This window comes from Struthio camelus, chromosome 1, assembly GCF_040807025.1.
Source record: "Struthio camelus isolate bStrCam1 chromosome 1, bStrCam1.hap1, whole genome shotgun sequence".
In the NCBI taxonomy this organism is placed as follows: domain Eukaryota; kingdom Metazoa; phylum Chordata; class Aves; order Struthioniformes; family Struthionidae; genus Struthio; species Struthio camelus.
This window is the reverse complement of record NC_090942.1, coordinates 88,450,251-88,477,314: the sequence shown is the minus strand read 5'-3', so window position 1 is coordinate 88,477,314 and position 27,064 is coordinate 88,450,251. Positions and strand designations below refer to the sequence as shown.

At 44.8% G+C, this 27,064-nt stretch overlaps 3 protein-coding genes across 21 annotated transcripts in view; 2 read left to right on the top strand and 1 right to left on the bottom strand.

Moving 5' to 3' along the window:
- The window catches only part of LOC104148925 (C-type lectin domain family 4 member D), a 53,216-nt gene extending 52,334 nt beyond the window's left edge, over positions 1–882 (top strand). Inside the window, exon 10 of the mRNA XM_068955328.1 lies at positions 744–882. The gene's annotated coding sequence lies outside the window, so the exon portion shown is untranslated. The remainder of the gene's footprint in view (positions 1–743) is intronic.
- On the bottom strand, positions 74–21,104 carry TCAF2 (TRPM8 channel associated factor 2). 18 transcript variants are annotated; one of them, XM_068955208.1, is made up of 12 exons: positions 21,043–21,104; positions 16,401–16,450; positions 15,868–15,963; positions 14,797–14,950; positions 13,769–13,893; positions 12,322–12,955; positions 9,056–10,026; positions 8,100–8,194; positions 6,888–7,101; positions 5,893–6,132; positions 3,737–4,074; positions 74–1,343 (listed from the first exon to the last, which is right to left on the bottom strand). In XM_068955208.1, the coding sequence occupies exons 6-12, from the start codon at positions 12,951–12,953 to the stop codon at positions 1,098–1,100; spliced, it is 2,736 nt and encodes a 911-aa protein (XP_068811309.1). In that variant the 5' UTR covers positions 12,954–12,955; positions 13,769–13,893; positions 14,797–14,950; positions 15,868–15,963; positions 16,401–16,450; positions 21,043–21,104; the 3' UTR covers positions 74–1,097. The 18 variants fall into 18 exon arrangements, 17 of the variants coding, with proteins under 17 accessions (XP_068811309.1, XP_068811291.1, XP_068811330.1 ...); XM_068955190.1 differs by having other exon boundaries at positions 14,797–14,894; XM_068955229.1 differs by lacking the exon at positions 21,043–21,104 and adding an exon at positions 20,321–20,365 and having other exon boundaries at positions 15,810–15,963.
- FKBP4 (FKBP prolyl isomerase 4) overlaps positions 20,447–27,064 on the top strand; it is a 19,428-nt gene continuing 12,810 nt past the window's right edge. The window contains exons 1-3 of one of the 2 annotated variants that reach the window (XM_068955312.1): positions 20,447–20,790; positions 24,581–24,725; positions 26,040–26,182. In XM_068955312.1, the coding sequence (XP_068811413.1) occupies positions 20,707–20,790; positions 24,581–24,725; positions 26,040–26,182 (372 nt within the window). In that variant the 5' untranslated portion in view covers positions 20,447–20,706. The remainder of the gene's footprint in view (positions 20,791–24,580; positions 24,726–26,039; positions 26,183–27,064) is intronic. The other variant, XM_068955320.1, reaches the window with a different exon arrangement.

Below are 27,064 nucleotides of genomic sequence, written 5' to 3'. Positions count from 1 at the left end.
CTTCTTTTTAGGCATTTTTTTTTTGCTGGGCATAGAGGCTTGAAAGTGATACCATACACACAACCCGTGATTTCACTACAATTTTCTCATTTATTGCTGATACACAAGGTATGAGTTGGGTCTAGCATGCTATTAGGCTAAGCATTAATATGCTCACTAGCCGTGGTGTGGTCACCAGTGTGTTCTACTAGCCAAGCAATTCTCAATAAGGTAGGGGAAGTGTTAACTTCCATTGCTCCTTCGAACTGGCTGGTCCTCCATCTTGCTGATCTTCTGTGTTCCTCCTCTCTGCTACCTCATGCTGTCATGTCACAGTGCCTTTTTTAATAAAACTTTAATGAGTCCATGTGTTAAACCATTACTGACTACAATCAACTCACCTCTTGCTCTTTGTTTCTGCTCTCCCATCCTGCATGGCTTTCTCACAGTATCTTGCTCACAGACTAAGGTGAGTGTGACAGCTACAACTCATCACTGACTTGTTTCAGATAAAGCTGGACCTTGGGTCACACAGTAATATAAAGTAGGAAGCAATTAACAGCATATCAGTATCGGCTAAGCAGCCTCTATACATAAACACTATGAGGTCACTTAATTTCATCATAGTAGGTGTGGAAGTTCTGCATACTTAGATCAAAGATTAGGGATCTTACAGGTAATCAGATCAGTAGCGAAGACCTTTTATGTTGCTGAGATGATAACTAAAGACTACAACATTGTGAAGGCTACTATTTGTTTTACAGATACCTATTCTATTTGCATTATCCTTGAGACTGCTGCAGTGACTGACGGACCCCGAAAACCTCAATTTCAGCAGAGAAAGGTTCTGCAGGAACTAAATCTGCCCAGAATTGCATTCCTGCTGAGATGAAGAACCCAGCACAAAGCTCATTCATTATTTAACTCTTCAGAAGATGGCTTAGATGGGAGCTGAGCGGCACACAGGTTTCTGCCAGGGTTGGCTTCCATTCTAAGGCAGCAGAAAGCGAAAGAACTCAGTGCAAACCTAAATGCACAGTGAGCATATCATGCAGCATACAAGGAGAAAATGACAGGTTGTAGCTAGTTCTTAGAATCAAGGTCCAGATGTGTTTCTTTTATGGTCTATAGGACTTCATTGGATCCTGTTCCCAGCTGGGTAAAGAGGACAGTTCCATGGACAGCTCTTTCTTGATAGGCCATCCCCAGGCCATAAAAAATGGAGCCAGGTTCCTGCTCACCTGCTGAGAAAATTTCTGTGCCCACAAGTTCATCTTAGAAGGGTTGTCCTTTGGGATGGTGGACATTTTCTGGTAGTCAGAGAAGAGGTTGGTGAAGGGCTCCCAACCAAAGCCCTCCTGCAACTGAGGGACAAGAACATAGAGTGTAAAAACAATCAGCTTACCATTTCATAGACATTATTCCTGTGTTATTAGTGGTAGAAACTTCCACAGGTTTCTGCAGTGTCTTTTGGAAAGGCTGTAAAGTTAGATGAAGTCATCCACCTTTCAGGCTTCAGAGCATAACTTATAGCACTAGCATACAGAAAAAACACATTCCCACTACACTGGCCTGCCAGAACAAATGGAGAGAAAAGGTACATTGGGAGCAGACAGATATGTCAGCACTTAGCAGCCACCAACTATGCAAGCTGATGATTTATGCAGAACAAAGCTTCTCGTGCAGTGAAAAACTATCAGTAAGGACTCTGAAAGAGAACCTGGACAAAAGAAGGACAAGATAATGAGGAGGAGTCAGAATGCAGAAAGGAGAGACTGTGAGCAGAATATGCTCTGTCTAGGAATAAGAATAAAGGGGATGAAAGAGGGAGCAGAAACCTGTTTTTTGCTCAATATGAAGTTAATATGGAGAGATGAATTGGAACAATAGCATGACAGGATGTAGAACGTCTACTGAGCATCAGCAGTTCCTTACCAAGCCAAAGTGCATCACACCGACACTAGTTTGATGCTAAAATGTACAGATCCTCCATCATGGTGCAACAGCTAAGCAGTGGCAGACAATATATCTACATTAGGCAGAACAAACAAGCAGGTTTATCTGCCTCTGATACTCCCCTATTTACATGGAAACCCCTGGTGCTGAGACTAGCTATGGACTAGGCAATATTTTTTGGTATGAAGGTTGGAGAGTCATGAGGAGGCTGACTGGAAGGTAGGAGAAGGAAGGGTCTGCTCTTGCGCAAGGCCAAAAGCAGTGAGCCAAGTTATACAGAAGGCTCCTCATCATGTTAGGTTAGGTCTGACCTGCAGAGCATCTCCAGGATCCTGAGTTCAAGTACTCACCCCAGAGAATGGGGAGTTCCCAGCTCCGTGTCACAGCACGGGGGGGGGGAGCAATGGAAAGAGGGAAGGTGGCTCTTCTTCAGAGCTGAAGCCCAGGAAGATCTGAGGTAGTTTCATGGTTTCCCAAGTGAATATGTACCAAAGTACTCAAATCCTGGCTCCAGAGCTCTAGTGTAACACCCTGAAGACTCTTTGAGAGACCCCGATCACTTTGAGAGTCTTGTGGATTCTCAAGGTAACTGTGGTGTCCTTTGCTAGTCTGATGTCCAGTGCTCAAACCACTATGTTTGTTGCACTATAATACCAACTATTTCATGATGACTTTGAGGGGCACAGTGGGGAAGAAGAAGGTTGTTCGTTTGTTTGTCCCAACAGTTCTGTTAGTAGCCAGATAGGAGATGGCAGATTCCAGCCCACACTCCGCAAGACCTGGAAATCGGATCCGACCCCAAGTTTCCCACCTCCTCAGGAAGTGGCCAAACTGCCAGCCTATAAGGTGAGGTAGGTAAATCTCCCTTGTTGAAATTGTTCCATTTTGTACAACTATTTTGATATTCATTGACCAGAGAAAACAGAGGTTGATTCTGCAGCTTGATGATTCAGGCATTCCTCTGAGATGCAAAAAAATCAGAATCAAGACTCTCCCAACAAATACTTCGGTATTTTCTAAAAGATGTAAGAGCTCCCAGAGAAGGGGCTGAGGGATATTCACCTCACAACAGTCAACAGCCTAAGCCTTCATAATGGACACTCACCTTGAAATCCCAAATTCAAATCAGGTTGAATGCTCTGTCTATTAGACTACTGGATGCTATAGGGAGTAAGGGAAAAGAGGAAGGGGAAGAGCTCTCACATGCTTCTCATGAGAGTGCACCTTAATCGAGGACAGGGTTCATGATCAGGAGTCCTGAATGAAGTGAGGCATCAAACTACATTTGGAAGGGGAAAGATAAGATGGACCCATCCCCTTGCCACTTGATAGCCTACACTGGCCCCACACAGCGCATCAGCTCGTAGGAACAACCTGTTCTCTCCTTTGTTTTGTATAGGGGAGCTTAGCCTTGTAACTTATCAGGATTCTACTGGAGGCTGGGCTCTTCTAGTTGTTCTACAATGCCAAAGGTTTTTTTGCCAACTAGCCCAAAGTTCACAGGAAATCTGCAGCACATTAACAAATTGTACCTAAGCTTGATCCTCCTTTTCCCACTCTGTATCAAGAAGCAATTCCTGTTTTTCTCCCAGGAAGAAAGATTAGCACTAGGTTCTCTCTCCAGGTGGTTGAGACCAAATCTTGCAGAGGAAGGGCCTCAGGAGACATTAGTGCTACACAACTTATCCATGTATCTCGCCGGTGCTTTCCAGACCTAAGAAGAATCCAGCTTGTAAGCATCAGCTGCATGACAGCTGCATTCACTAGGCACTGAGAAGGCACCCACTTCTCCCAGAGTTACCTGCAGGTATGTCTCCAGCGCAGTCCACATTTCCCAGTCCTTTAGCTGAGCACCTTTCTTCAGATAACCTCTTATTCTTTCCTCCCGACATTGTGACCTAAGCGCCTTATGGGCCTGATGCCTTGGAATCCCCAGCACCTTCTCATGCACATAGACAGACCAGAGGTTACAGGTAGCCTCTGTAGTATGAGGGGGAAATTCCCATGCTTGCTGCTGTTGATTATGTCCCAGCTCGTGGACAGGACCCCAAAGACCAGTGGTTTGCATGTGCTTCACGTCTACTATCTCCTTCACTGAATCTAGGTGACCCATGATGGGGTAGCCAGCATGCATCCAGCCTGCAGGAAAAGACAGGTACCAACACACAGCCTAAGTTCTTATCCCAGTGCCTCTTATATATAAATGACCACATTTTTTCGTTTCTCTAGTGCCTTTGCTCCATTTCACAAACCACACTGTATCACCGGGAGTGATGATTTTTTTCTTTTTTGAGGTAAGGAAATACTACAAACTTCACCTTAACAGATAGCCAAATAAGGGGTGTAAGGGTAACACTGAACCATCAGTTAAGTGCAGTTTTGCCCACTTGCCTGTGTATACATAAGCATACATTCACAGTTGGACCGACACTGATGTTTTAGATGGAAGGAGAAAGCCTGAACGTTGCCCAGAACACTCTCAAACATTGCCCAGTACTCTCTCAAACTGAGCACACTGAGGCCAATCCAACCATGCAATAATGTGATTCTACACTCTGGCAGAGCTAGACTCTTTATGTGTAAAGTGTGGATACTGCAGGTCCGCACTTCAAGAGACAGCACTCTGGAAGAAACACATGGGAGATCACAGTGTTTGTCACACTCAACTTCACAGAATAGCTGTCATCTAAACAATTTACCAGCATCATGCTGAGCAAGAATTTGGCACTGCAAGGGATTTTATCCAAGTCTCCTGGGTGGCTTCATTCTTGATTTGTCCTTCCTGAAGATTCCCAAAAATTCATACAAGTGTCACCTCCCCAAACTCAAACACCTATCATAGGATGGGTTGAAGAGCCCTTTACACTCACCACAGAGAAAGCCTACATAGCTGGCTTTGACTGAACACAAAGCTTGTAAACCACCCAACTTAGAGGACATGAATCACAGACCCCTTCTTGCAGAAATTATTTAAGATCTTGAACTCCTCTTTTTTTTCATAGGAGGGGAGCAACCCTATAGCAACCCCTGGCAACCCCAAAAGTTCAAGTCCAAAAATGTGAGTCAAACAATTTAGACCATCCAAAATACAAGGGAATTTTGAGTCTGCAGACTATGGTAAGTTAAACTGGCCTTTTCCCAGGACAGCAGAATTTAACACTCCCAAGATGTGCAGTAAATTCTTTCCCAGTGGTCTAGCAAGGGGTTAGGACATCAGGGTTCATGCCAAGCCCTTGCCCTCACTGTGGGATGATGAATTTAACCAGCTAGCTTTGAAATACAACTGAATTAAAATAGCATTGTAAGGTTCCATATTTACCATCTAACTGACTTTAAATCAAATGCACTCAGTTTACAACTTTAAAAGCTAGCGTGGGGATGTGGGGGAGCATCAGTGCAAAACTACAAACTCACAGGCTTTGATAGCGATGTACGTTCTGCTTTTGCTTTGCCATCAGCTCGGACACATGTTTTTTCAGGCTAAGCTTTGCCCACAGTAACCCTTGTGCAGCCTCGTCTCCAGCAGGTACAATTGCAACTAAAGGTAAGCAAACACTCTTGTGACTGACGCAGGGAAAAATAGAAACCAGGTCACGATCTCCCAGCTGTACTGACTCTACAGTGCATCCAGGAGGGAGAATGAGTAACTGCATGTGAGCCAAAGCCATTGCAGTCAGCAAAATCTGCCTCTCAGAACACTCAGGCAGCAGAAAAGCTGAGTGAGACGGTACCAATTTTGAAAGCAAAGGGGCAACTGAAACAGTCGATATGCTTTCTGTAAGCCATGCCTTACCATGTTTCCATCCTGATGGAGTAGCTCACAGTTCTGCAAGGCTTGCACTCCTTACCTAAGTTTGCAGTCCAACTTTCACAAAACTACCTCGAAGGAACAGACACTGCTGCTAGAGGCCACTTTTCTCTGGGCTCCTTGAGAAGGCCATAGGGCAATATACCTACCATATGAGATCTGGACATCTGTTACAATCCTCTCTGGCCTTGGGAATTTTGATGGTACAGCTGCCAACGTGCTTATTGCCACCATGATCTCATCCCACAGGCTCAGCAGCGGCTTCGGGTTCTCTATGTGGCGAATGCTGTCAGCTGGTACAGTCAGGATAAGATTCTCAACTGCTAATTCTGCCCAGGGAGCAGGGTAATGCCGGATACAGGCCTGCCACTGGCTTTCACAGGTCTCCCCTACATCAACACAGAAAATCAATTTTGAGCACACTCTCAGAGGTCACTCCAGAGAAACATGTGGTTCAGAAGTCTCCTCAGGGCTCTTTTGCGGATGGGAGACAGAGAGAGAAAAGGACTGTCTTGCACCAAAGTAGCAAGTAGCACAGCAAGAACAGATCCCTGTTTTCCATCTGAGAAAAAGAAGCATCAGACTTCTTCAGCCTCTCTTGATGATCTCATTTCCTGTTCTCCAACAGAGATAACAACACTGATTTTTGTTTAGTTTGACAGAGAAGCAAAAAGAAGTCCATACAATAAGAGAAGAGAAACTGATGGAAACATGGGGAACTCACCAGCGGAGAGATTAGCATTTACTGTAGGGACTGGAGGTAGCCATACGGGGGCACCCTAAAGCAGACATATGGCAAGGCAAGCTTTACCATGACTGAGGTCAGCCTGTATCAGTTCAACACAGTGGTTTTCATGGAAAATGACAACTCCAACCTCTAAAAAATGTCATTTTGGACAAACTTTGCCCATTTCATGACAGCCCTCCCACCTGCTGCCCACCACATAGCAGACACAGAGTGGTTAAGTGACTCACCCAGAATTCCAAGGCAAGTCAAAGGAAGACAAAATAAGAAAGCTCAACCTGGGTATTCCTAAGCCCATCCTGGTGTCCCTAAGCACTGGGCCATCGTTCTTTTCAATCACAAGAATAATAGCATCTGTGAGCAGTGCTAAGGAGAAAGGCACCAAATAAACAAACCTACCAAGCTTGAAGAAAGGAGCTCTGACCGCTCCTTCTACTATGATGGACACTTTCCCCAGGATGCTCTTTCCTGGTACTGTGATGTAAATAAGGCCACCCCAGAGGCAGGAAACAGACTGTTTCTGGCAGGTAATATTACAGGTGCGTATCACCACTGGGGCCCGTTTCAGCTCTGTGGCATGAGAGAGATCATCTGTATGACATCCAATCTGCACCTGTCAAACAGAAAGGTAGGAAGAGCTGAGCAAAATGCTCCAAGTGCAAGCTGACAGGCCACAGCACCCTGAGATCCCTGGTGCTGGACTCTCCCTGTACAGCACACACAAGAGCAGCCTTCTGACTCCAACCCTACTCAAGCTTTCAGCCTGAGGTGAGCAGAAGCAGCAAAACAAGAGGGAAAAAAAAAACAAAAAACAAAAAGAAGTTCAGCGCTGTCCCTGCCGCAGACACAGTCTTACACCTCTACTACCATTATTACAGGGGTCAGCTACCTCCTTCACTGGCAGCTGAGAGTACTACAGTGACTTCCTTCACTAGAGTACTGTATTGATCTTTTATTCACTCTGCACCAGCATCGAAGTCACATACCAAAAACATGAGGTGAAGAGATGTGATCCCTGCTGGCTTCCTTTCTTGCACTTCTTCCCTGGTACTGATACAGTAAAACAGACAGCATGCGACTGCAAGATCATACAGAAGTACCTGAGTTAACCTTGGGTTTCAGCTACGTGGACCTCACTGCAAAAAATGCCTAAGCAGGTGAGCACTTGTGTGCTTTGCACTTTATAGATAGCAGGAGCCCAGGTATCTGATCTGGATACATCTACATGAGCAGCAACAGCACTATGGAAGTACCTCAGGAGAGGTCTGGAAAGAGACAACACTAAGTTTGGTGATTAGAAGGGCCCAAGCACTTATCTTGGGCCTGGCAACCACCTTGATTGTTTCGATCTGCAGGGTAACAAAACAAGCACAGCTGCCTTCAGGCAGCAGCCACGCTCATTTATCCAGCTAGCACACAGAAATAACAACTAGTAAAGAGTGGGAAACAAAAAATGATGATAATGCACTGAAAGTGCCACAGGGTGGCAGCAGTAGGCAAGGTTTGAAATGGCAGCAAAATTAGTAAGCAGAAAAGCCTTCTGAGACCTGTATTTGAGGGCCCACCTGACAAATACATGCGTGTACAGTAGCCAAGTTCAGTAGAACTCACCTGCAGACCAGCACCAACCACCATGCTAGGGAACGTTATAACTGCCGTATGTCCTTCAGGGAGATAGAGTCCCGTACTCCTCCAGGCTGTCCTGCCTAAAATTAAAGACTTTCCTGAACAGTCAGCACTTTTTCAGCCTAACATCATGCATCCTGGAGATGACTCCAGAACAGTTTATCCTCATTACAACAGTGTGCAAACAACTGCTCTCAAACATATTCAAATACAAACATGTAAGGTGAAGCTGTCCAGGGAAAAATACCTTTCTAGTCTAATTACCTAGAGTTTAAACACATTATTTCCCCCCAGGAGTCTCAGCAGGGTTGTATAGGTAGAAAACCTAAGTTTACACCTCTCACTCAGGATGTACAAGGTACAAAGTACTTTGGCTCTAGTGACAATGCCAGCTTAAGAAATTCCCACCTCACTCCCAGACACTTGTTCTCACCCTCAAAATCACAACTGGTTGCTCCTTCAGTTGCGCTGATACAAGTTGTGGGACCGTGCTATAACTTGGACTGAAATGATCTGAGTCAAAAATAACTCTTTTGTGCCTAATTCAGATCTTCTCATAGCACAGCCCCATAGAGGCCTCATCAACACAACTATGGGGATGGTAATCCACAGTGCAGGGCCAAGAATTTATTAAGGCAGTTTTCTTGCCAAAAGCATTATGTTGCATAACTCCCCTGAGTTATGCGAGGTGGTTCATCTCCCTCAGCACCCTGTACACCAACAGAGAGGGAGCAGAACTTCCACAGGGTGTTTCAGAGCACTGCAGTCTGGGTTGGCCACAAGAGGAACCTGTCTGTCACTACAGAGAGATTAGCCTCTTCACAAGCCCAAAGCAAAATTGTACAAAAGTCCCTATGTTCAGACATACATACACACAGACACACGCACATGAGCTGGGCAACAACAGCATTTCTCAAGAGGGAGGGAGATATGCTCCTCACCTGGGTTTGTGCCATCAATTTCCACAGTAACAGGTAGGTCACCGACCCCACTGGCAGGTTTCTGCACTAAGGCCGCACAGTCCATCATGGCACAGGACAGCTCAGTTGCCATACAGAGAAGGGCTGCCTCTTTGGAGTTGCTCTGGACAGGGCAGTGCCTGCTGACATGTGGGATCCCACTTCTGCGAAGCACTTTAGTCAGGATGCGGTGGAGCGAGGCATACGCAGGGCAGTCTTCGGCTGGGATGCGCAGAAAGGCAGCGCAGTCTTGCGTCAGTCTTTGCAGCCAGTCCTTCAAGGGAGCTTTGAGCTCCTCAGCCTTGTCTACATGCCTCTGGAAAAGAGAGAGAGCCTTGCGGAAGTGGTAGTGCTCCCCAGGCACCACAGCTGAGTACTTAGCTGCTTGGACATTTAGACCCAGGATGCTGAGCCCAAAGTGGTTGAGGATTTTGTTGCCAGGATATTCTGCCACAGCAGCTTTGCTGTGGTTCTGGGAAGCCCAGTACCAGGCCTGACCTCCAGTCAGCAGGCCACCTCCCTCTGCCACAAAAGCATGAATCTTCTCCACCTCTCTGTCGCTGTAAGAAGGGCAGCAGTACACACTCATATCGCTTGTCAGGTGTGACACCTGGAACTTCACCTCTCCTTGAGAGAACAGGTTACACAGTCTCTTCAGGTTGACATCCACACCAACCAGCCCCTTCCTCCCTGCATCCAGCCACTGCACAGCATTGAGCAGGAATCCAGCCAGCTTTGGGGAGGACAGCTGACTCTCATGAGTTGCCACCACAACACGCCCTTTGCCATAGCGTGCTGCAGCTAAGAGGCAGCGGTGTGAGCTGTCCAGGCAGAGTGGGAAGGAGAGTATACCATGCACCAGTAAGATGGAGGGTAGGCCCCCTGTCACAACATCCAGCTCTGACACACCACGCAGGAGAAACTCAGCGTCAAGGCTGAGGTTGGCATGATGTCTACAAAACCAAGAGACATCTAAGTTAGCCCCAGTCCCAGAATCTTTTACACAAAAGTCTGCCTAGTCCATCCATGCCTCTTCTTCCTCCCTCACCTTAGTACATCACATTGCCAGTTCTATGAATTTTAAAAATATCTTTATTTTTCCTTTAAAGCTTCAGTTTTGGGGGTCAAGTAAACTCTTTAAGAATCTCAGCATTCATTTAAAAAAAAAAAAGAGAGAGAGAAAGAAGAGGTCAAAAGGAAGTTTCTAGGCCTGTGACTTTGAAGAGCAGCTTGAATATCCCTTCTAGATACATCACAGAAGCTCAAAAATCAGAAGGCTTTTCATATATTTTAATCAATCTTTTGCAGGTTTAAACCATGACGTGGGGACTGGCAAATCTCGTCAGAGAAACTTCATCCATTGAATCCGCCCTAGAAATCACCCGCTAACCAAGCCCAAAAGATTTCTCTGTGCTATTTCCTGACCTGCGCCACTGTTGAGAATTGATGAAAGGACAGCTTGGCTTGATGGACAGACAGGCATACAGATAATGAGTGACTTGAAGTTGACTTAGGCTCCTAACACATACTCCTCAAATTCCCTTCGTTGACCTCCACACTATAAAGAGATTTTATTTTGTGTGGCCCTCTTCCTATCTCTGCTATTTCCAGATAACTCCTATATGTCACGGTGGTAAAAGATATGTTGAATTACTTGATTTTGCTTTGTTTATATTTTCTCCTGGTTTGGCCATATAGTTTTACCAAACAGAGTTTTCGCTCTGACACTGGAAAGTATATCTTTACGTGGCCATTGCAGCCAACTCTGAGAATAAATGATTCAGCCCTTCTGCATACCCATAGGACAGGAATTAAAGCTGCAGCTCTCCTTTGATTATCACTGTACTCCAATCCTTTTGTCACACAGTACAGGTGTCCAGGCATATGGCACAGCACCTGCATCAGATCGCAGTCTGATTCTCTGTGGGTCAAACAAAGGCTAGCAGGAAGGCCCAGATGCACTGAGCTGTTGTGTTGCACTGAAATTAGGTATCTAAATGCCTCTGTGGCTCTGAGTCAAAGCAAAAACACCACAGAAGCACCCTAAACAAGGTGTCATTCACCCTCAGTTACCACTGAAAGCCTTGTTAATTGCTATGTAATTTTTCTCTGGTGAATTTTCCACCTCACTCTCTTCCTCATCTGCCTGTGAACTGAAGGTGGGGAAAAGGATCATTCAGAAAATTTTAATTAACTAACTTCATTTGTTGGCTGCGTCCTAAGCACTTTTCTGAGTTCAACAGCAGAGCTTTCTGCTGCCTTTATTGGGATATAAATTCAGCATCCAGGAAGTATCGGATCCAATTATTTTTTGAAATGTACTTATATGTATATAAGTAAAAAGACTGTGATGAAATTAAAAACTTATATGGGAATTTTATTGTAATTGTTGCAGCTTCCAATGCAGTGCAATGAAACTGCCACACACAGGAAGCAATGCAGCACGCATGCTCCTCCGAGACCCCATTGCACTTTTTGTAACTCTGGAAAAGGCTGTGCTAGGCAGTTTGGCGTACTAAGCGAGAAGGGGAGACAAGAGGAAGATGGCAGAACACCCAGGATTCTGGTGACTTCTCTGCTCTGTGATGTAAGTCACAATAGCCCTGAATTTTATACCTGCTGCTTTAGGTCCCAAAGGGCCACTCTGGAATCCCAAACTACCTTGGAGAACAGACGTTTCCTGCCCATGGTCTTGTGACAGGTACTGAGAAGGGGTGTGGTACTAAGCCAGCCTCCTCAGCTCTGTACCAGCCCTGGGGCTTCACTTACAAAAGTAAATTTCTACAAGTAACTGGTTGAACAGGTTTAATAGCTACCAGCCAGAGCCTAGCCCAGAAAGCTAGACAGATGTTCTATCTCAAATCAGGTCTTGAACCATGGGAAAGTCACAGTTGCCCTGAAGGTACCGTTCTGGGGGCCAAGGAGAGAAGTTACTCTTCATTTCCCCAGGCTGCTGCGTGTTGCACACAGATGCATTTGGTCATATGACTGCCTTCACTTCTTGTCCCTGAACGAATTCCCTGGGCCTTCCTTACCCAGCTCCCCTGGAAGCAGTCAGACATCATTCTTTAAGATGGCAAATAGCTAGAAGATACCTCTTAAATTTCAAGATAAAAATTGCATCCTTGCCTACTAAAGAACCAGCATTCCTCACTATCCTCATCTCTTACCTCAAGAATCTCCTGTAAACATCTCACCTGTATAGCTTTATCAGCCCATTCAATAGAGAGAGCAATTCAGATACTCACGGGACAAGTAAGGGAATCTTTGGTATCTTCTTCGCAACTTTGAGGATCCCCTTTCCCACAGTGTTTGCCGTGAAGTACACACCAGCCACACTGGTCACCTGGTTCCCAGGAAATTCAAACAGCACCTTCTCCTTGCCATGTTGACTAGCCCAGTACCAGGCCTGGCCTCCAATGAGCAGGCCCCCACCTTCCTTTACAAAGTGAATCAGGGTCTTTGCGTGAGTACTGTCATAGGCATCCATACAGTACACCCCTAGAGGGGTGCTGAGCTCTGCCCCAGCCTGTACTTTGGTGCCAGCACTGAGGAGCAGCTGGGAGAGGGAATCCAAACGATGATGGACCCCAACCAGGGCCCCAGGGGAGGGCTTGAGCCAGTCCACAGCATTTCTGAGGAACCGGGAAAACTTGCAGTCCTTCAAGATTCCCTCATGCGAAACAACCACCATCCGGCCCTTCCCATACCGTGAAACAGCGATCAGAACTTGTTTCTGAGAGCTCACAAGCACAGGGTAGGCATCCTTTCCAGTAAGCAGCAGCTCACAAGGAACAAAACCTCCAGTGAAGTCCCATGGCCCAACACCATCCACTAACAGCTCATAGACGGCAGAGAGTTTCATCTTCAGGTCACTCATATCTAGTGGAGAGAAGACCAACACTCACTACAGGATGGCTCAGCTATAAAGAACTGCTATCGACAACACTGCAGGGTCATTTCTTTAATGTCCAGTAGGAACTCCAAACCAAAAAGGAATCATTTACTGGAAGCAACTCCATGGGCAAAACTTTTCAGTGACTGGAATTTTTTTTTTTTGCTTGTTTGGTTTTGTTATCCTACTATTTACCATTTAAACAAAAGTCACGAGTATATCAAGATGACAGAGAAAGAGACTGTTGTAACGAATTCTGCTATTCATCATGAAGCAGAACAAGTAAATACAGATGAATACTGTCCTATTAACAACTTATTTGGAGAGGGAGGAGTGCTAGAGACTACTAGGAACTTCCCTGGTAGAGATGGTTTACATGTAAGGTGCTAAAAACTGAAATGATGGAAGCAATACAAAACCCACGTGTGGCTGAAGGAAAACAACTTATCAGCACAACACATGGCCTAACTCCAACATACATTTCCATTTTTGTTCCTAATAGGATATATACAGTTGCTCCCAAGATGAGCTTCCAAAGTCATACTTTTCCACGTGTTAAGACATTGAAAGCAAAGGGTATTATGAGGGAGGAGGAAGGACAGTATTAATGATGAAGACAACCAATACCCCCTGGAATAACTCTCTGGGTAAATCATGTAGGACTTAGAAGAACAGATCCGGGAGCAGGAAATTCATGCCCTAGTTCCCTGCTCTGAACTGCTGCATGACCTCCGGGAAATCATTTCCCTTTTCTGTAGCTTTGTTTCCCCCATCTATAAAGTGAGGAGAATGGTACTGACCTCAATTCCCAAGCCCTTTGAGGTCTACAGGTGAAACATGCTCTATTTAGGCTCCTCCAGTGTGAAAGTTTTTCTTCTTCAGCAAAATTATCCCTGCTGCTGAGCCGGGGCTGCTGTGTAACAGACTGGACAAACAGGATGATTTTGAGGTGGAGACTTTAACTTAGTCCCACCCAGTTCCTGTCATTCAGGATTCCCAAGGCTGACTCAGAGCAGAACACCTATGCCAAGAGAAAGAGCTGCTTTGGGGTGGGCTTGGCCCTCGTCCTAGTCATGTCACATGCCAACACTGGACAGACAGCTTCTGGTCTTCACATTCATGCGCTACCCTGAGAGCAAGTCCTTAGTGTGCAAACACAGTAAAAAGGAGTCATCCTGGAGAAGCATCATCCTTGATATGGATTTATTCATCACAAGCTCAAAGGTGCTCAGAAACTGCAACCTCACCAAGAATGACAGCATAATTTCCCCTGGCTTGTCCTCTGGACATGACCAGAAGCTCCTGTTTTTCTCTGAACGTCTCCCAAGACTCTAGAATTGTTTTAAATATGATTTTTCAGTGGAAGCTGCTGACTAGCATAGGAAAAAAGCTGTATCACCCAGAAATTTAGCACTTGTTTGCTGACTTATTTTGAACTGCTTCCCTGCGTTCAAATAAGCCCTATATTTAAAGGCACTTATTTAGCCAGAACAAGGTGTGGCTGTCTGCAGAAGGATTTTAACTCTCTCCTAGCAGGATGTAACTATCACCCTATACTTACAATTCCCAATTTCTATGTACTTACAATTTCGCCCTTATTACTGTATGAACCATTTACTCTCATTTTTGCTTAAACATAGAGCTGAAGTACTCAATTGCTTTCAACTGATTCAGCAACTTGAAGTTGAAATATTATAAGAATTAGCTATAGCATGGTTTATATAGGTGCATTTGGGTGCAGCCCAGTTTGAATTCATATTCTTCTTTGGGGTGATTAACCAACTAAAAAAACTCTGCTCAGTCATACCCCTCTTAGAAGTTTACATACCTGTTTATAGGAAGGATCTGCAGCTTCATCAGTGTATCTGCTTCTCACAGGAAGACTCATTAATTCAAACGTGGGAGCCTCCTCCGCTTACTGCAGTCCTAAATCCCAGAAAGATTGGTATTTCCAGTTCAGCTCTGCCACAAAGTGCTTATGACTTGAGAGGGGGAGCCACAGATAGAGACAGTTACTGAGCAAGCAGGGAGTCATGGATGAGTAATTTGTTGCCTTTTTTGTGTGTTGTAAATTAGTAGGGGTAGGAGCACACATTCACCCAGCCTGATCTTTCAATAACTATCCACTGACAACTATTTCCTGCTTTTCTATTCAAATTGAAACTAAAAACACCAATATTAGCTGCTTCAAAAATTCTTCCTTCCACAGACAGCCTACATCATTGATTCTCATTAGACTGGGAGGGAAACACAGGAGGGTGACCAATAAAACTTGGAGACTTCTGTGCTTGTAAGCACTGTAGAATGACTGCCAGTGTCACATGGCAGGCCCCAGCATCCGTAGGGAAGCAGTGATCTGCAAGTGCACAACCTAAAAGATAACCTGAAGGCAAGAAGACACAGGAAAGAAGGATGCGCTTATGTCAACACAGTCAAAAAAAAAAAAAAAAAAGGAAACCCTAGAACTTGTAATTTGAAGTGTTTAGGAAATTTGATGACACCTGAAGACTTAATTTCTGTCTTCTCAGTAAGATCATCAGTGTGACAATGGCCTTGTTAGCAAGGGAAGACTCACCGTAAAACTGAGTCACATACGCTTCGTATGCTGCGTAGTGTGAGTGCTAATTCAACAGACGCAAACACTGAAAGTGTACTTGAAAGTTCTATTTCATATTCATATAAAGGAAACCCATGTCTATACAGCAAGAGCAAGTGGGCTCAAGAGCTGGCTTAAATACACAGATGGTAGCCTGGGCTGATGTTAGGACAGTTTTGTGCTCAGACTTTTCCCTGCCAGCGGGTCTGGAACCTCATCTCAGCCTTTGCCCAGGGTGTGCTCACCTATAAACGGCATTCAGAGTAACCGGTGAGGCTGGACTACTTGAGAATGTGCTCAAACCTGTGCTTTCCTGAAGATGGGAACAATGACTTTCTGGACTCAGGTGTGTTTCTGGTCCCAGGTGTGTTCACATGCTTCTCCATCCTCCTTCAACACCTGTGAAAGCATAAGCACCATGAAGCCACCAGCGGGGTAGGCTACAGCAGCAAGCCATGAAACTTAATGACCGACCAATGCAGAACACAGACGGTGAGAAAAAGTACTACAATTCAGGTGCAACAGACTGAACACAAATGAGAATACAATACCTAAATTTGGGCAACAGCCTTTCCCAAAACTGTGGTAAAGACAGCATCTATTGGAGACGGAGAAGTGGGGAGCAACCAAGCAATAAAGAATAAACGGAATTAACAGAAGCTTGCATGGGAAAGATAAGTTAGGAAAAAAAACAATAAAGAAAGCTGTCTTATGTTACTTAACAAAATCAAAGAAACAAAGATAATACATCAAGGGGAAACAAAGAGCCAGAGAAAAGTAGGTGAAGTTGTAGAATTAGTAATGAGTCTAAGACAACATTTAAAAGCTGTACTCACCAAGAACAACATCACATAAACCTCCAATAATGTATACCTTCCAAAGGTGGCTGTTGATAAAAGCCAGGTGGGGAAAAAAGTTTTAACTATACAAATTGACAGGTTATCAAAGACATTTTAGGTCAAGAAAGCAATTCACCCTTTTTTTTTTTTTTTTTTTTTAAACAATCCCTGTGCTGGAGTTGCTAGAGAACTGATTAAAAACAAATATAGTACCATTTTTACTACGAGTGCATCAGAATCAACCAGGTAATCACCCATTTGTAATTATTGACAGTACTTTCCTATGGCACTTTTACAGCAGTGGACAAAAGACTACAATTTCCAAGCTTAGTAAAATACTGTTGTGTTTTAATGAAAGAACCAGGAATTGCCCATCCTTTCTGGTGATGTCAGCATGCATCCATTAGGGTATATTCACTGGCTACCATGCAAAGAAATAGAAAACCTGAGCGTCTAAATATACACCTGCCCAGCAATCTTAATTGCTTTTTAAAGATAAAACCTCAAAAGGAAAGAATAAAATGAAAGTAGCTGATGATATCTGTTTGGATAAAATAACTTTGCATTTGATTTGGAAAGGTAATTAAAATCTTAGTTCAAAAGCATTTAACTAGCATCCTATGAACTGAAACAGGCTCACAGGCTATGATCAGTGAAGACAGTGATATACTGTCTACACAAGAAAGTGCTAAGTTTAACCTTTTTAATCTGTATCTGTGATCTAAAAAAGGACAGCACCTATCACATAAATGGAATTAACAGATAATGCTAAACAGAGTAGTTATGTGTAGAAGCACAGGAGAAAAAAAATCTTACTAGAAAATGAAAAAGAAGGGAACTTATATAAATGCAAGTCCTATGGCCTGTACTTTTCAAAAAGTGTTGACATCTGTTAGTGAACAAGCAGAAGAGCAGCTTTGAAATCACTGAGAACTGCCGATCCAGAGCCTCTTGGCTTTCTGTGGGTTGGAGGGTTTGGGCCTCATTTGCATGCCCGCTATGTAACAGCTCAGATCATTTCTCTTCAAATTTTGCCGGGTTTTAAAGTGAGGGATAAGTGTAATACCACTGTTTATATTTGAAAAGGAACATGAGAGGCCCGTGTCTAATGCTTTTTGATAGGGGGGTCATGCCAACCTGTTGCAGTTTGGAGTGATGCAGTAAAGGGTAAGGAGGAATACTGACTTCAACTCTTCTCCTGAACTAAAAGGACAACATGGGGCTTGTTGTGTTAGATACTGCCAGGAGTAAAAGACAGCAGGGACACTGGGACACCTCGGCGAAGCTGCAGTGGAAGCTTCTCAGGCTCTGGGATTTTGAGAGCCCTATGAATGAAGAGTGGGTAGACTGAACTTGGGTGGAGGGCAGCAGCTGACACCCTGAGCGGCCTAACACGGGTGTTACACGCACTGACGACATAGGGTTCCACTGAAGAAAGCTTGTGCTCTGCTGTGCACTTCAAGGGTCACGCAACCAAAAGCAACAAAAAAGCGTGCAAATCAAACAGATTTGACATTGTTTCCTCCTTACTATGCATCATTATATTTTATAGTGCAACAAGCACAAGTATTACAAGCTATCCTTGATCTCCTAAATCATATTTTCCAACAGGCTACAAGCTAAAGCTCAGCTGTGTTATACTACGCCTATCTTTTGATGGCTTTTCATCCAAACCTTATGATCTCTGGCAAATCTTTAAACAAACCTATTCATAAATGTAGCAAGTTGTAAACCAACATTAGCTAGGCTTGACCTCCTGGGAGGCTGTTCCAGAGTCTTGCTGGAAATAGTTGTTTTGGGAACATTTTACTGCCCAGGCGGTTACTGCCTTCATTTTCAAAACTATCAGATGACTCTACTATATGTCTTCTGAAAACAGGCCTCTCATATGACAGTCAGGGTCTTTTCCAATGCTATGGTAATATAAATAAACCTTAAAGGACACTTTAAAAGAGGCTTAAAAGACAGGGGAGACTCAAACTTTTTTGCATACAGCAAAAAAATTTATTTTAAATCAGCATAGAGCATGACAGGAGAAAATCTAGGAAAAGAGAGGTCAGGGATGCACCGATGACTTTGGAGTGCAGAGAACTTGTGTGTTAGCGCTGACCTGAGACTGCAAACCCAGTACAGTATGGACTCGTTGGTCAGGAGACAGATGAAGAATCTCCATGTTTTTGGTGTGCCTCGGCTAACAAGACCTGCTAGACTTGCTGGACCTGAACCAGATTTGATGCTTCTCTGTGCTCCCCAGAGTGTCAAGGTCTAGGTTAGCATGCACAGAAACAGCTTGCACCTCCCACAGATTTAATCTGCAACCTAAGTAACCGATCCTTGGGAAACTGAGAGTTGACTGCAGCTAGAACTTTCTAGACCAAATGCACCCAAAAAACAGTGTTTTCTTTCTCTCTTTTCCTCACCCCCACTTACTCCTCAGATTGAAACTGCACCAAAGCAGATGTTTGCTTAGGCCTGAAAAGCATGTTTTTTTACAGGGGAAACCTGTTGATTTTACAGTTTGCATCCATCTACTGAAATAACACCAGGCTCTTTGTTTAGGTTCTTTCCACTGTTTTCCATCGGCAGAGCCAGGCTAACGGTGCTAAAGTCTTTGTGTACTGTGCATACATGTAGTTTTATATTGACACAGAGCAACTGCAGAGCCAGGGCAGACGCACCATGCCTGCTCACAGACCAACTGCACAGGCTGCTGCCAAGCCCCCTGCAGCCTTTCCAGGGATCCCTTCCAAACTAACGGTTTGGGGGGTCTGAACCGCACGGACCAATGCCCTGAGGCGGCAGTGGGGATTGGCAAACTGCCTCTGGAAACACCGAGCATCTGTCCACCAGCCTCTGGCTGCTGCTATCGAGGGGTCAAAACATCACGTTGAGAAAGCAGAAGCAGAAAGCACAAAATAAGCGGGTTTCTCTCGGCTCTCGGGCCCGTGCAGGCCATACGGACGTTCTCACTCAAAGCCCGCGGCTTACTTACCGCGGTTGGGCCGGCGCGGAGGAGCGCGAAGGCCGGCCCCGGCCCCGGCGCAGCGCGCTCTGCCCGGGCGGACGCAGGCGGCGCTGGAGGGCGCCGCCGCCCGCAGGCAGCAGAGGCCGCTGTGCGGCAGGCAGCGCGCTGCAGCGGCAGCGCCCGCCCCCAACCGCCGCCCAGGGCGCGTCGAGAAAGTGAGAGAAAACTGGGGAAAAGAAAGTTCAGGAAGGGTCGGGAGCACGCCCGCCACCTCACAACGCTCACGGAAGGGGGAGCAGGCACAGCTGCACGCGGTAACCCCAGGAATCCCGCAGTAATGGCTTGCAGTAGAAAGTTTAGCGCTGCAAAACTTAGCACCGAATCGCCAGAGGGGATCCTGGTCTGATATTACATCATTGCAAGTTGCAGATATTTGGACTGAAGGTAGCACGCAACGCATAACGTTTGTGCTGTTGCAAATAAGCTCAGAATCTTGGTTTGCTTATTCCACTGTACTTGTACTAACAACCTCCATTTTCAAAGGGCGTTTCTTTTTTGCAAAGCTGCAGCAATGCCCAGCACTCTGGGAGTGGGTCAAGGCACAAAACCACCGGAATGACTTATCCCCATACAAACGTTTTACTGCTCAAAGCTAATTCTTAACCACAGAACTTGGGTCAGAAGCGTACTAAGCCTGTTCCTACCCTTCTTGGTTCACATAGTTTTATTTTTAAGCACATAGCTTCTAACCGGATTCCTCAGCTCAGTAAGCCAAAAGACATGCAAGCTACTCCTACTGCTGCCTCTGAGAAGGCACTTTGCTTTGTGCCTATTTGCGCTTTCATGTAAATCTGAGAACATGTAGCGGTAGGAGGAAGAAAAAAGAAAAGGGAAGAAAGAAAGAAAGAAAGAAAGAAAGAAAGAAAGAAAGAAAAAGCTGCCTGCTGCTTACAGCGTGCGCACCCATGCGGCCACACAACGCGTACTTTCCCCTCAGCCCCTGGCGGGCTCGGGCTTTTTAAACCCTCTCGGCTACCTCTCTAGAAACTTCTCGGCCCCTCCTCCCCCCTCCCCTGTCTCCTCCCCTTCCCCATCGACCTCCGGGCCGGCGCTGCGGCGGAGGTAGAGGCGCAGGAGGCGCGCGCCTGCCCGCCCGCCTCCGCCTCCCCCTCCCCCTCCCCGCCGCGAGGTGCCGCCGCAGCCCGGGCGCGAGCTGACCGGCGTGGGAGCTGCAGCCAGTGGGCGGGCAGGCGAGCGGGCGCTGAGGCCGGTGCGGACCCCCCCTGAGCGGCCCCCCCCCCCCCCGTCCTCTCCGCAGCGGTGGCAGCGGCAGGCGGGATGACGGCAGAGGAGATGAAGGCGGACGGGGCCCCCCTGGAGGGGGTGGACATCACCCCTAAGCGGGATGAGGGTGTTCTCAAGGTAAGCCGGCGGCCGATCGGGGCCGCCTCCCTCCGTTCCCCACCCTGGCTTTTGGGGCTGGCAGGAGGGTTTCTTGGGCGAGCCGTGGCGGGGGGGGGGGGTTGGCGGACCCGTGCCTCCTCGTTAGCTCCTGCTCTTGCCCCCTGCCTTCCCCCTCTCTTCCCCCCCCCCCCCCGGCCCGGTGTTCGCTGGGCTGCGTGGTCCCTCATTTTCCCCTTCCTTCCTGCCTTTGCCTCAGGACACGGCCGTTACCTGGCTACCCGCCGCCCGGGAGGCTCGTGCGGCCCTTGCTGTTAAACATTAGCCACGCCACCGCGGGGCAGCGGGCGGGAGGGCGCCGCGCCTTGCGCGCGTAGCCACGTGCGCGCCGGCTTGCGCGGCTGCGGCGGGGGGCGCCCCCCTGCCGGCCGTGGAGGAGGAGCCGTGCTGGTGCCGAGCGGGGCTTTCGGTCTCCAGCTGGGAAGGTTAAAACGGATTGCGAGGAGGATGCGCTACGTGTAGGTTGCTGCACAACACGCGTGCGGGCGAAGGGGCGATCAGGAAGTTGTGTGCCTTTGCCGTTCTCCCTGAGCGCGCTCCCATGCCCGCTGCTGGCTTGTTTTGAGGGGTGTTGGGGGTTTTTTCGTCCCAGCATATGTTCTCGGGGGCAGGGATATTTAAAAAAAAAAAAAAAGCCTTGGAATAGTATGTATATTCTGTATTCATTCAGAGTTGGTATAAAACAATGCTGCTCTGTGAACCTGACCTTAAGAATCTGAAAATGGGGCTCTCCATCTTGGTGGAAGCAATTTCTTAAACATGAGATAATGCCATATACACTTGGTCCTGATGTAAGTGTAGTCGCCATCTGTGTGGCAAGAGGCAGGAAGGCTGTCATTTGTTCTGTTTCATGGGAAATACTAGCTGTTAGCAAGTTAAGAGTGAGGGTGTTAATAGGGCGTACTGCAGGGCTAGTTGTGGTCACAATTTTTGCCAGATATTCAGCGTGCCAGTAGCCTGGCTTCTTTCTTCAGTACTTGCAAGTCAGTTGATAGGAGTGGCAGGATTCATATGAATGAGGGGGGAGTTGCATTAACTTCCTCCTTTCTCTAAAATTTCCTATTTCACAATCTCTAGAAGCTTCTTTAGTCCCTAGAAGCTTGAACAACAATCACTAGAAGCTTTTTTTTTTTTAATTCAGTAAAATTTCAGATCAATTATGTTATGAAGAAGAAAAGCAGGAGGATTGTAAAGACAAAATTCTACCTTTAGTGGGACTTGTCTTTGGGGCACTTCCTCTACTTCAAAGAAGGGTGTTGAGGACTAGACTGAAGATGTGTACTTGGTTCCTATAATCTCCTTTACCCATATTTCTGCTAACGTATTTCGATGAGGGTTTCTAGCTTTTGTGTATTGCACAGCATCAAGTTAGTGTTCTCGCATATGCGGCTGCCCAAGAAGTTGCCTGCTGGTGTGTCATCTCAGCTCCCTGAACGTTGTAAAATGCAATGTTATAATGCCTGCCTTATCACTCCATGTACTATGCATCTTTTGATGATGGAAGAGAACCAGGTAATAAAAAAGGAAAACACTGGCAAAAGAACTGAGGAAAGGTGAAATTTTGGACTGATGAGGTGTAGAAGAATGTAGACGGTTATGAAGTCCAGCCAGTGCGCCTTCAGGGGTTTTGTTTTTGTAGTAATGTAGAAATGCAGAATAAACCTACAGAAATCAGAGGTCTAACTCTGAACTAGTCTACACCTATCTTGTACTGGTGTCATTTAATTGATTTCAAGAAAGTTTTCATTTGTTTATCAGTTTCATATCTGTATAGTATACAGAGGTTTTTACCTGGGGTGTGGAATGTGATTGCATTGCTTCTAATGTAAGCACGTAAGTTTAGAAATAGAAATGAGCTTTGCAATCCCATTATGAGCAGAAAAAGCAGCATCCCCCATCTGAAAGGGAAAGGGGTTACCATACTGAGTATAGTGGGGGGGAAAAAAAACAACTCGATTCCTCTCCAAAGTGAAGAAAATGTGAAAGAATAACATTGTATAAACACTGAAAATGAGATATTCATAACTTTTTGTGTTGTCTAACATTGAAGAACCTGGCATTTGAAAGAGCTTAGTAAATTATCATTAAATGCAGTTATTACAAGGTGATTTCAAGTTGGCTGTCTTAAAACTACTAGTCTCCTAACAGCTTGGAGCCTTTTTTTTTTTTTTTCCTTCTTAAATTTAAAATCATGATGTAGTTCAAATTGATTACTAGATTCCCATTATTTTCAAATGTCTCTATTTACTTATCTCTTTCAGTTAAATGATTGCTTGAATTGTCTTCCGTGGAAAAAAAATTAATAAATTATCTTAGTTTTGTAGCATGAAGAACTGCTGTAGCATTCAGGTTATGCAGGGTGAGGGGATGGTATAGTTAGATAAGGCATCCTTCATTACATTGAGCCTTCTGTCCCTAGGTAACAGCAAGTAGTAACTTCTTTTCTGCCTCTACTGAGATACTTTCAGTTTGTTAAGACACAAGCTTCTGACAGCTTCTATTAAGACACCTTCTGACAGAAGCTGTTCATGTTTGCCTCTGTTTCAGGCAGAGGGGCCCTAGAATTTCACTAACAAAGTTGGGGCAAGGCACAAAGTAGGAGATTCTGGCAGTGGTTGCAGGAAGTTGAAATTTGGGAGTGAGAGTCCCAAGGGTGTGCTTCCTTCAGTGCAAACATATGATCAGTAGAGAAAGCATGGGGGAATATCTCTATGTTCCCCCCCCCCCCTTTTATGGGAGGGGATACACCAACCCTTGTTTCTGTATAATTGCACTTGCATAAACATGTATCTTCTACAAACATGATGATGTTTTCTAGATATGCATAGAAGTAAGCAAATAAGATATTCCGTTAATTCCCTTTTGCCTAGCTAAAGTAATGCCAAGCTTCGGCTGGGAGCCAGATGGTTTCAGTCAGTATTGGAGAAAACTAGAACTTAAGCTTTATAAATCCTGTTGCTGGCAAAGCCTCATATCCATATTATATGAAAGAAGTGGTCATCGTTCTCTATATTTATATACGTTTCAAATGGATACCAAAGAGGTTGGATGAACTTGCTCTTTGTTACAGCATCAACTTAGGTGATGCTGGGTCTTGTTCACTAACCTGTAGCACCCCTTGAAAAGAATGCTGAATCCTTGCAGTTTTATTTGTAAAATAGGGGTGGGTGCTGACAATCCATGTTATAGTTGTAGGGTGCCAAAACTAGTATTGCAGTTCCTGAATGTTAATGTGTTGACTGCTAGAGCTAACGTTTGTTGGGGTGAAACTCTGTTACCTTTGTTAAACTGTAGAGCAACCTTCAAGAATCTCAGATCTTTGTTAGAATAGATGTGGCATGCAAGGAACTGGCGTATTTTCCTTGTTAAAATGCTTTGCATAGAACACAAATTTGGGGTAATGATACAGTGTTGGTAAGGAAAATACGAGGAGCAAATGAAGCAAAAAAAACTTTGGCTTTATCTAGGTTTCACAAACATCTACAGTTTGCGGAGGAAGGATAAGTGACATTGCTAACTATAGATGCAGAGTTCTCTAAACCAGTGCCAACTGTGGCCATTCAAGTTCTCATATCACTGCAGAGCTATCTTGAGTGTCCATGCGTTTGCAACACTACTAATCTATTTCCAGTTAACGTGCAAATCCCTTGTCAACTGAAGGTGATAACGTGTACACCTAAGTAAATGGAGTTAATGTCCAGTTAGCAGACTTAGTTTTCATCATCTTAGTGTCACTTACTGTTTTTCTCAGGTTATCAAGAGAGAAGGCAGTGGGACAGAGTCTCCAATGATAGGTGATAAAGTGACTGTCCATTATACAGGATGGCTTCTTGATGGCACGAAATTTGACTCCAGCCTGGACAGGAGAGACAAGTTTTCCTTTGACTTGGGGAAAGGTACTGTTTGATGTTGATTAGTCTTACTGATACTGAGATGAGGATTCCCTGCATATGTGGCTCCTTTGAATATTAAAGTTGCTATATTAACTTGTTCTCAAAAGGTAAGGTTTCTTCTCTTAGAACGGCCCAATCAGAACTGCTTTGAGAACTTTCTGAATTGGAAAAAAATATGTAGCCACTTGATGAGGTTTGTGAAGAATTCAGAGGACCTCAGACAAATGACTCCAAGGGAAGCAAACTCACCTTCATGGGAATTCACCCTGAAACATAATGATAAAAGTTAGTTAAATAGCCCGCATGTGCGTTTTGTTGATGGTTTTGTTGACGGTTTTTGGCAGAAGTCTCATTTGAGCGTGCTTATTTGTGACCAATTACTGGGACAGGGTGTACTGAGGCAGCCGTCAACTGCAGCTAAAGAACAAGGAAGTCTACTCCCCCTTTTCCCTAAACTTCCAAATTAATCCAAATTTGAATATCGGGGTACACGTCTTCATTATCAAAAGCCTTAATTCTTGGGTGCAAAAAGCCAAACATCCGTGACTGACAAATCTTATTACTCAGTTTCCCAATTCCTCTGACAATTCTCTGCCTGATGCTTTTTCTATTTGGGAGAAAAATTCTGTACTGTACTAAAAATGGGTGATATCAAGGATGCCAGTTAATACGAGGTTAATACACGGGCTACTTGATCAAGTGGAAAGAAGCAGCAAGTAGGAGAGCTTGAGTGAGAGAGAGAGAGAATTTTGTTACTTTAGGTTCCAGTTTCTGTTCACTTTTGGCTTTACAAGGAATCCTTCCTCCTGTTTCCTCCCCTTTCTGTTACAAGTGCATGTAACTTTTAATTACCACTTACGCTGGTCTTTGCCAACTGATAAAGTACAGAGAGAAAAGACTTTTTTTGGATTATTTTCAAAATATGAGTAGGCAGTCTCTTGCCCTAAGACCTTTTTTGAAGAGTTTATTGTTACATTTTCTGGCACTTGAGGTTGTGCCAGGCGCTTCAGATATGGTCTGTGTTCGAATGACCTGTATTCTCTATAGGCAGGAAAGTAGCAGGAGGAAAAGAATCACTACATTCAGAATGAAGAAATTTTAAGAAAATTTAGATTTGGATCCCCAAGTAGCTTCATAACTTGATTAGGATTTAAACTGATGTAACAAGAGCGAGTGCAATCAAGTCTTTCAGTACTCTTGCTCTATCTGGCAGATTCTTAAGTTATGTATATGAAAAGTGATGATGCCAAGCTTCATGGTTGTTGATGACTTTCATAGGTGCCTAACAGTCATGTGATTGAAATCTGACTTGCGTAGGTGAGGTAATCAAAGCATGGGACATTGCTGTGGCAACTATGAAGATTGGAGAAATTTGTCGGATTACATGTAAACCGGAATACGCCTATGGGTCTGCTGGCAGCCCTCCAAAGATACCTCCCAATGCTACGCTGATTTTTGAGGTAAGTGGGGGATAGTCACTATAACTGTACGCTTCAAAAATAACTGTGACGCCTACTTACATACAGCACTTCCGGTAGGAAATACCTGTTGTAATATACTATGCAACAGATAGTAAGCCTATTATTTCATTATTTAGAAAGACTAGCTGAACAGTTCATTTTAATGAAATCAGTAGAGAATAATTCTTGTATCTCAGAATTCAGGATCATCAGTTAATAGGTTAGTGTTCAGATCCAGCTATTATCCCAGGTAGTCAATCTTGTAATTTTGGAGCCAAGAGGCTGGAGGAGCAAACAATTAGAGCGACTGTACTGGGTCAGGCCAAAGGCTTGTCCTCCTTCATTTTGTCTGTGACAGTGGCCATTAATAAGTGTATGAGTTCTAATGAAGTTAAAGTGGTGGCATTGCAACTTGTGATTGTAAATCTGCTAATGCTAAAATCTGACAAAAGTTGGTATTAGACAGGATGATGAGATACACATGTTTTGTTCTACGGTAGATCCTACGTTCTGCAGTTAGACTTCTGTAGCGTAGGATCCCTAAGTATGCTTTTAAACAGGAGTGTTAGGTTTATTAAAAAAACAAAAACAAAAACCGTCCACTAGGGAAGAGGGTGCAAAACATGGAGTTGCACTACTAATTTGCAAGATTTCAGGTTCCCTTATTCTGGAGTCTTAAAAATATTTGAATATTTCCCTCTCTTAGGTTTAATCTTACAGTTACAAAATCATTCACTATAGGAAAATGAAAGTTGAAAAAAGGTGCACAAGGCAGACTATTACATGTTTTTCCAACAGAAGTAGAGAGCTGTATATAGTGATTTCACTTAATGCATGTCTGCTCATTGAGTTGTTTTTCTTCTCTGTTTTTATGGGTGCCTT

Excerpts from the sequence above, each read along its gene's own strand:
- TCAF2 (XM_068955208.1), bottom strand. The coding sequence starts at position 12,953 with ATGAGTGACCTGAAGATGAAACTCTCTGCCGTCTATGAGCTGTTAGTG. Across the intron at positions 10,027-12,321 it reads AAGATTCCCTTACTTGTCCC|ACATCATGCCAACCTCAGCC; the intron begins GTGAGTATCTGA and ends TTGGTTTTGTAG. Across the intron at positions 7,102-8,099 it reads TGGTTGGTGCTGGTCTGCAG|GTGCAGATTGGATGTCATAC; the intron begins GTGAGTTCTACT and ends TCTGTTTGACAG.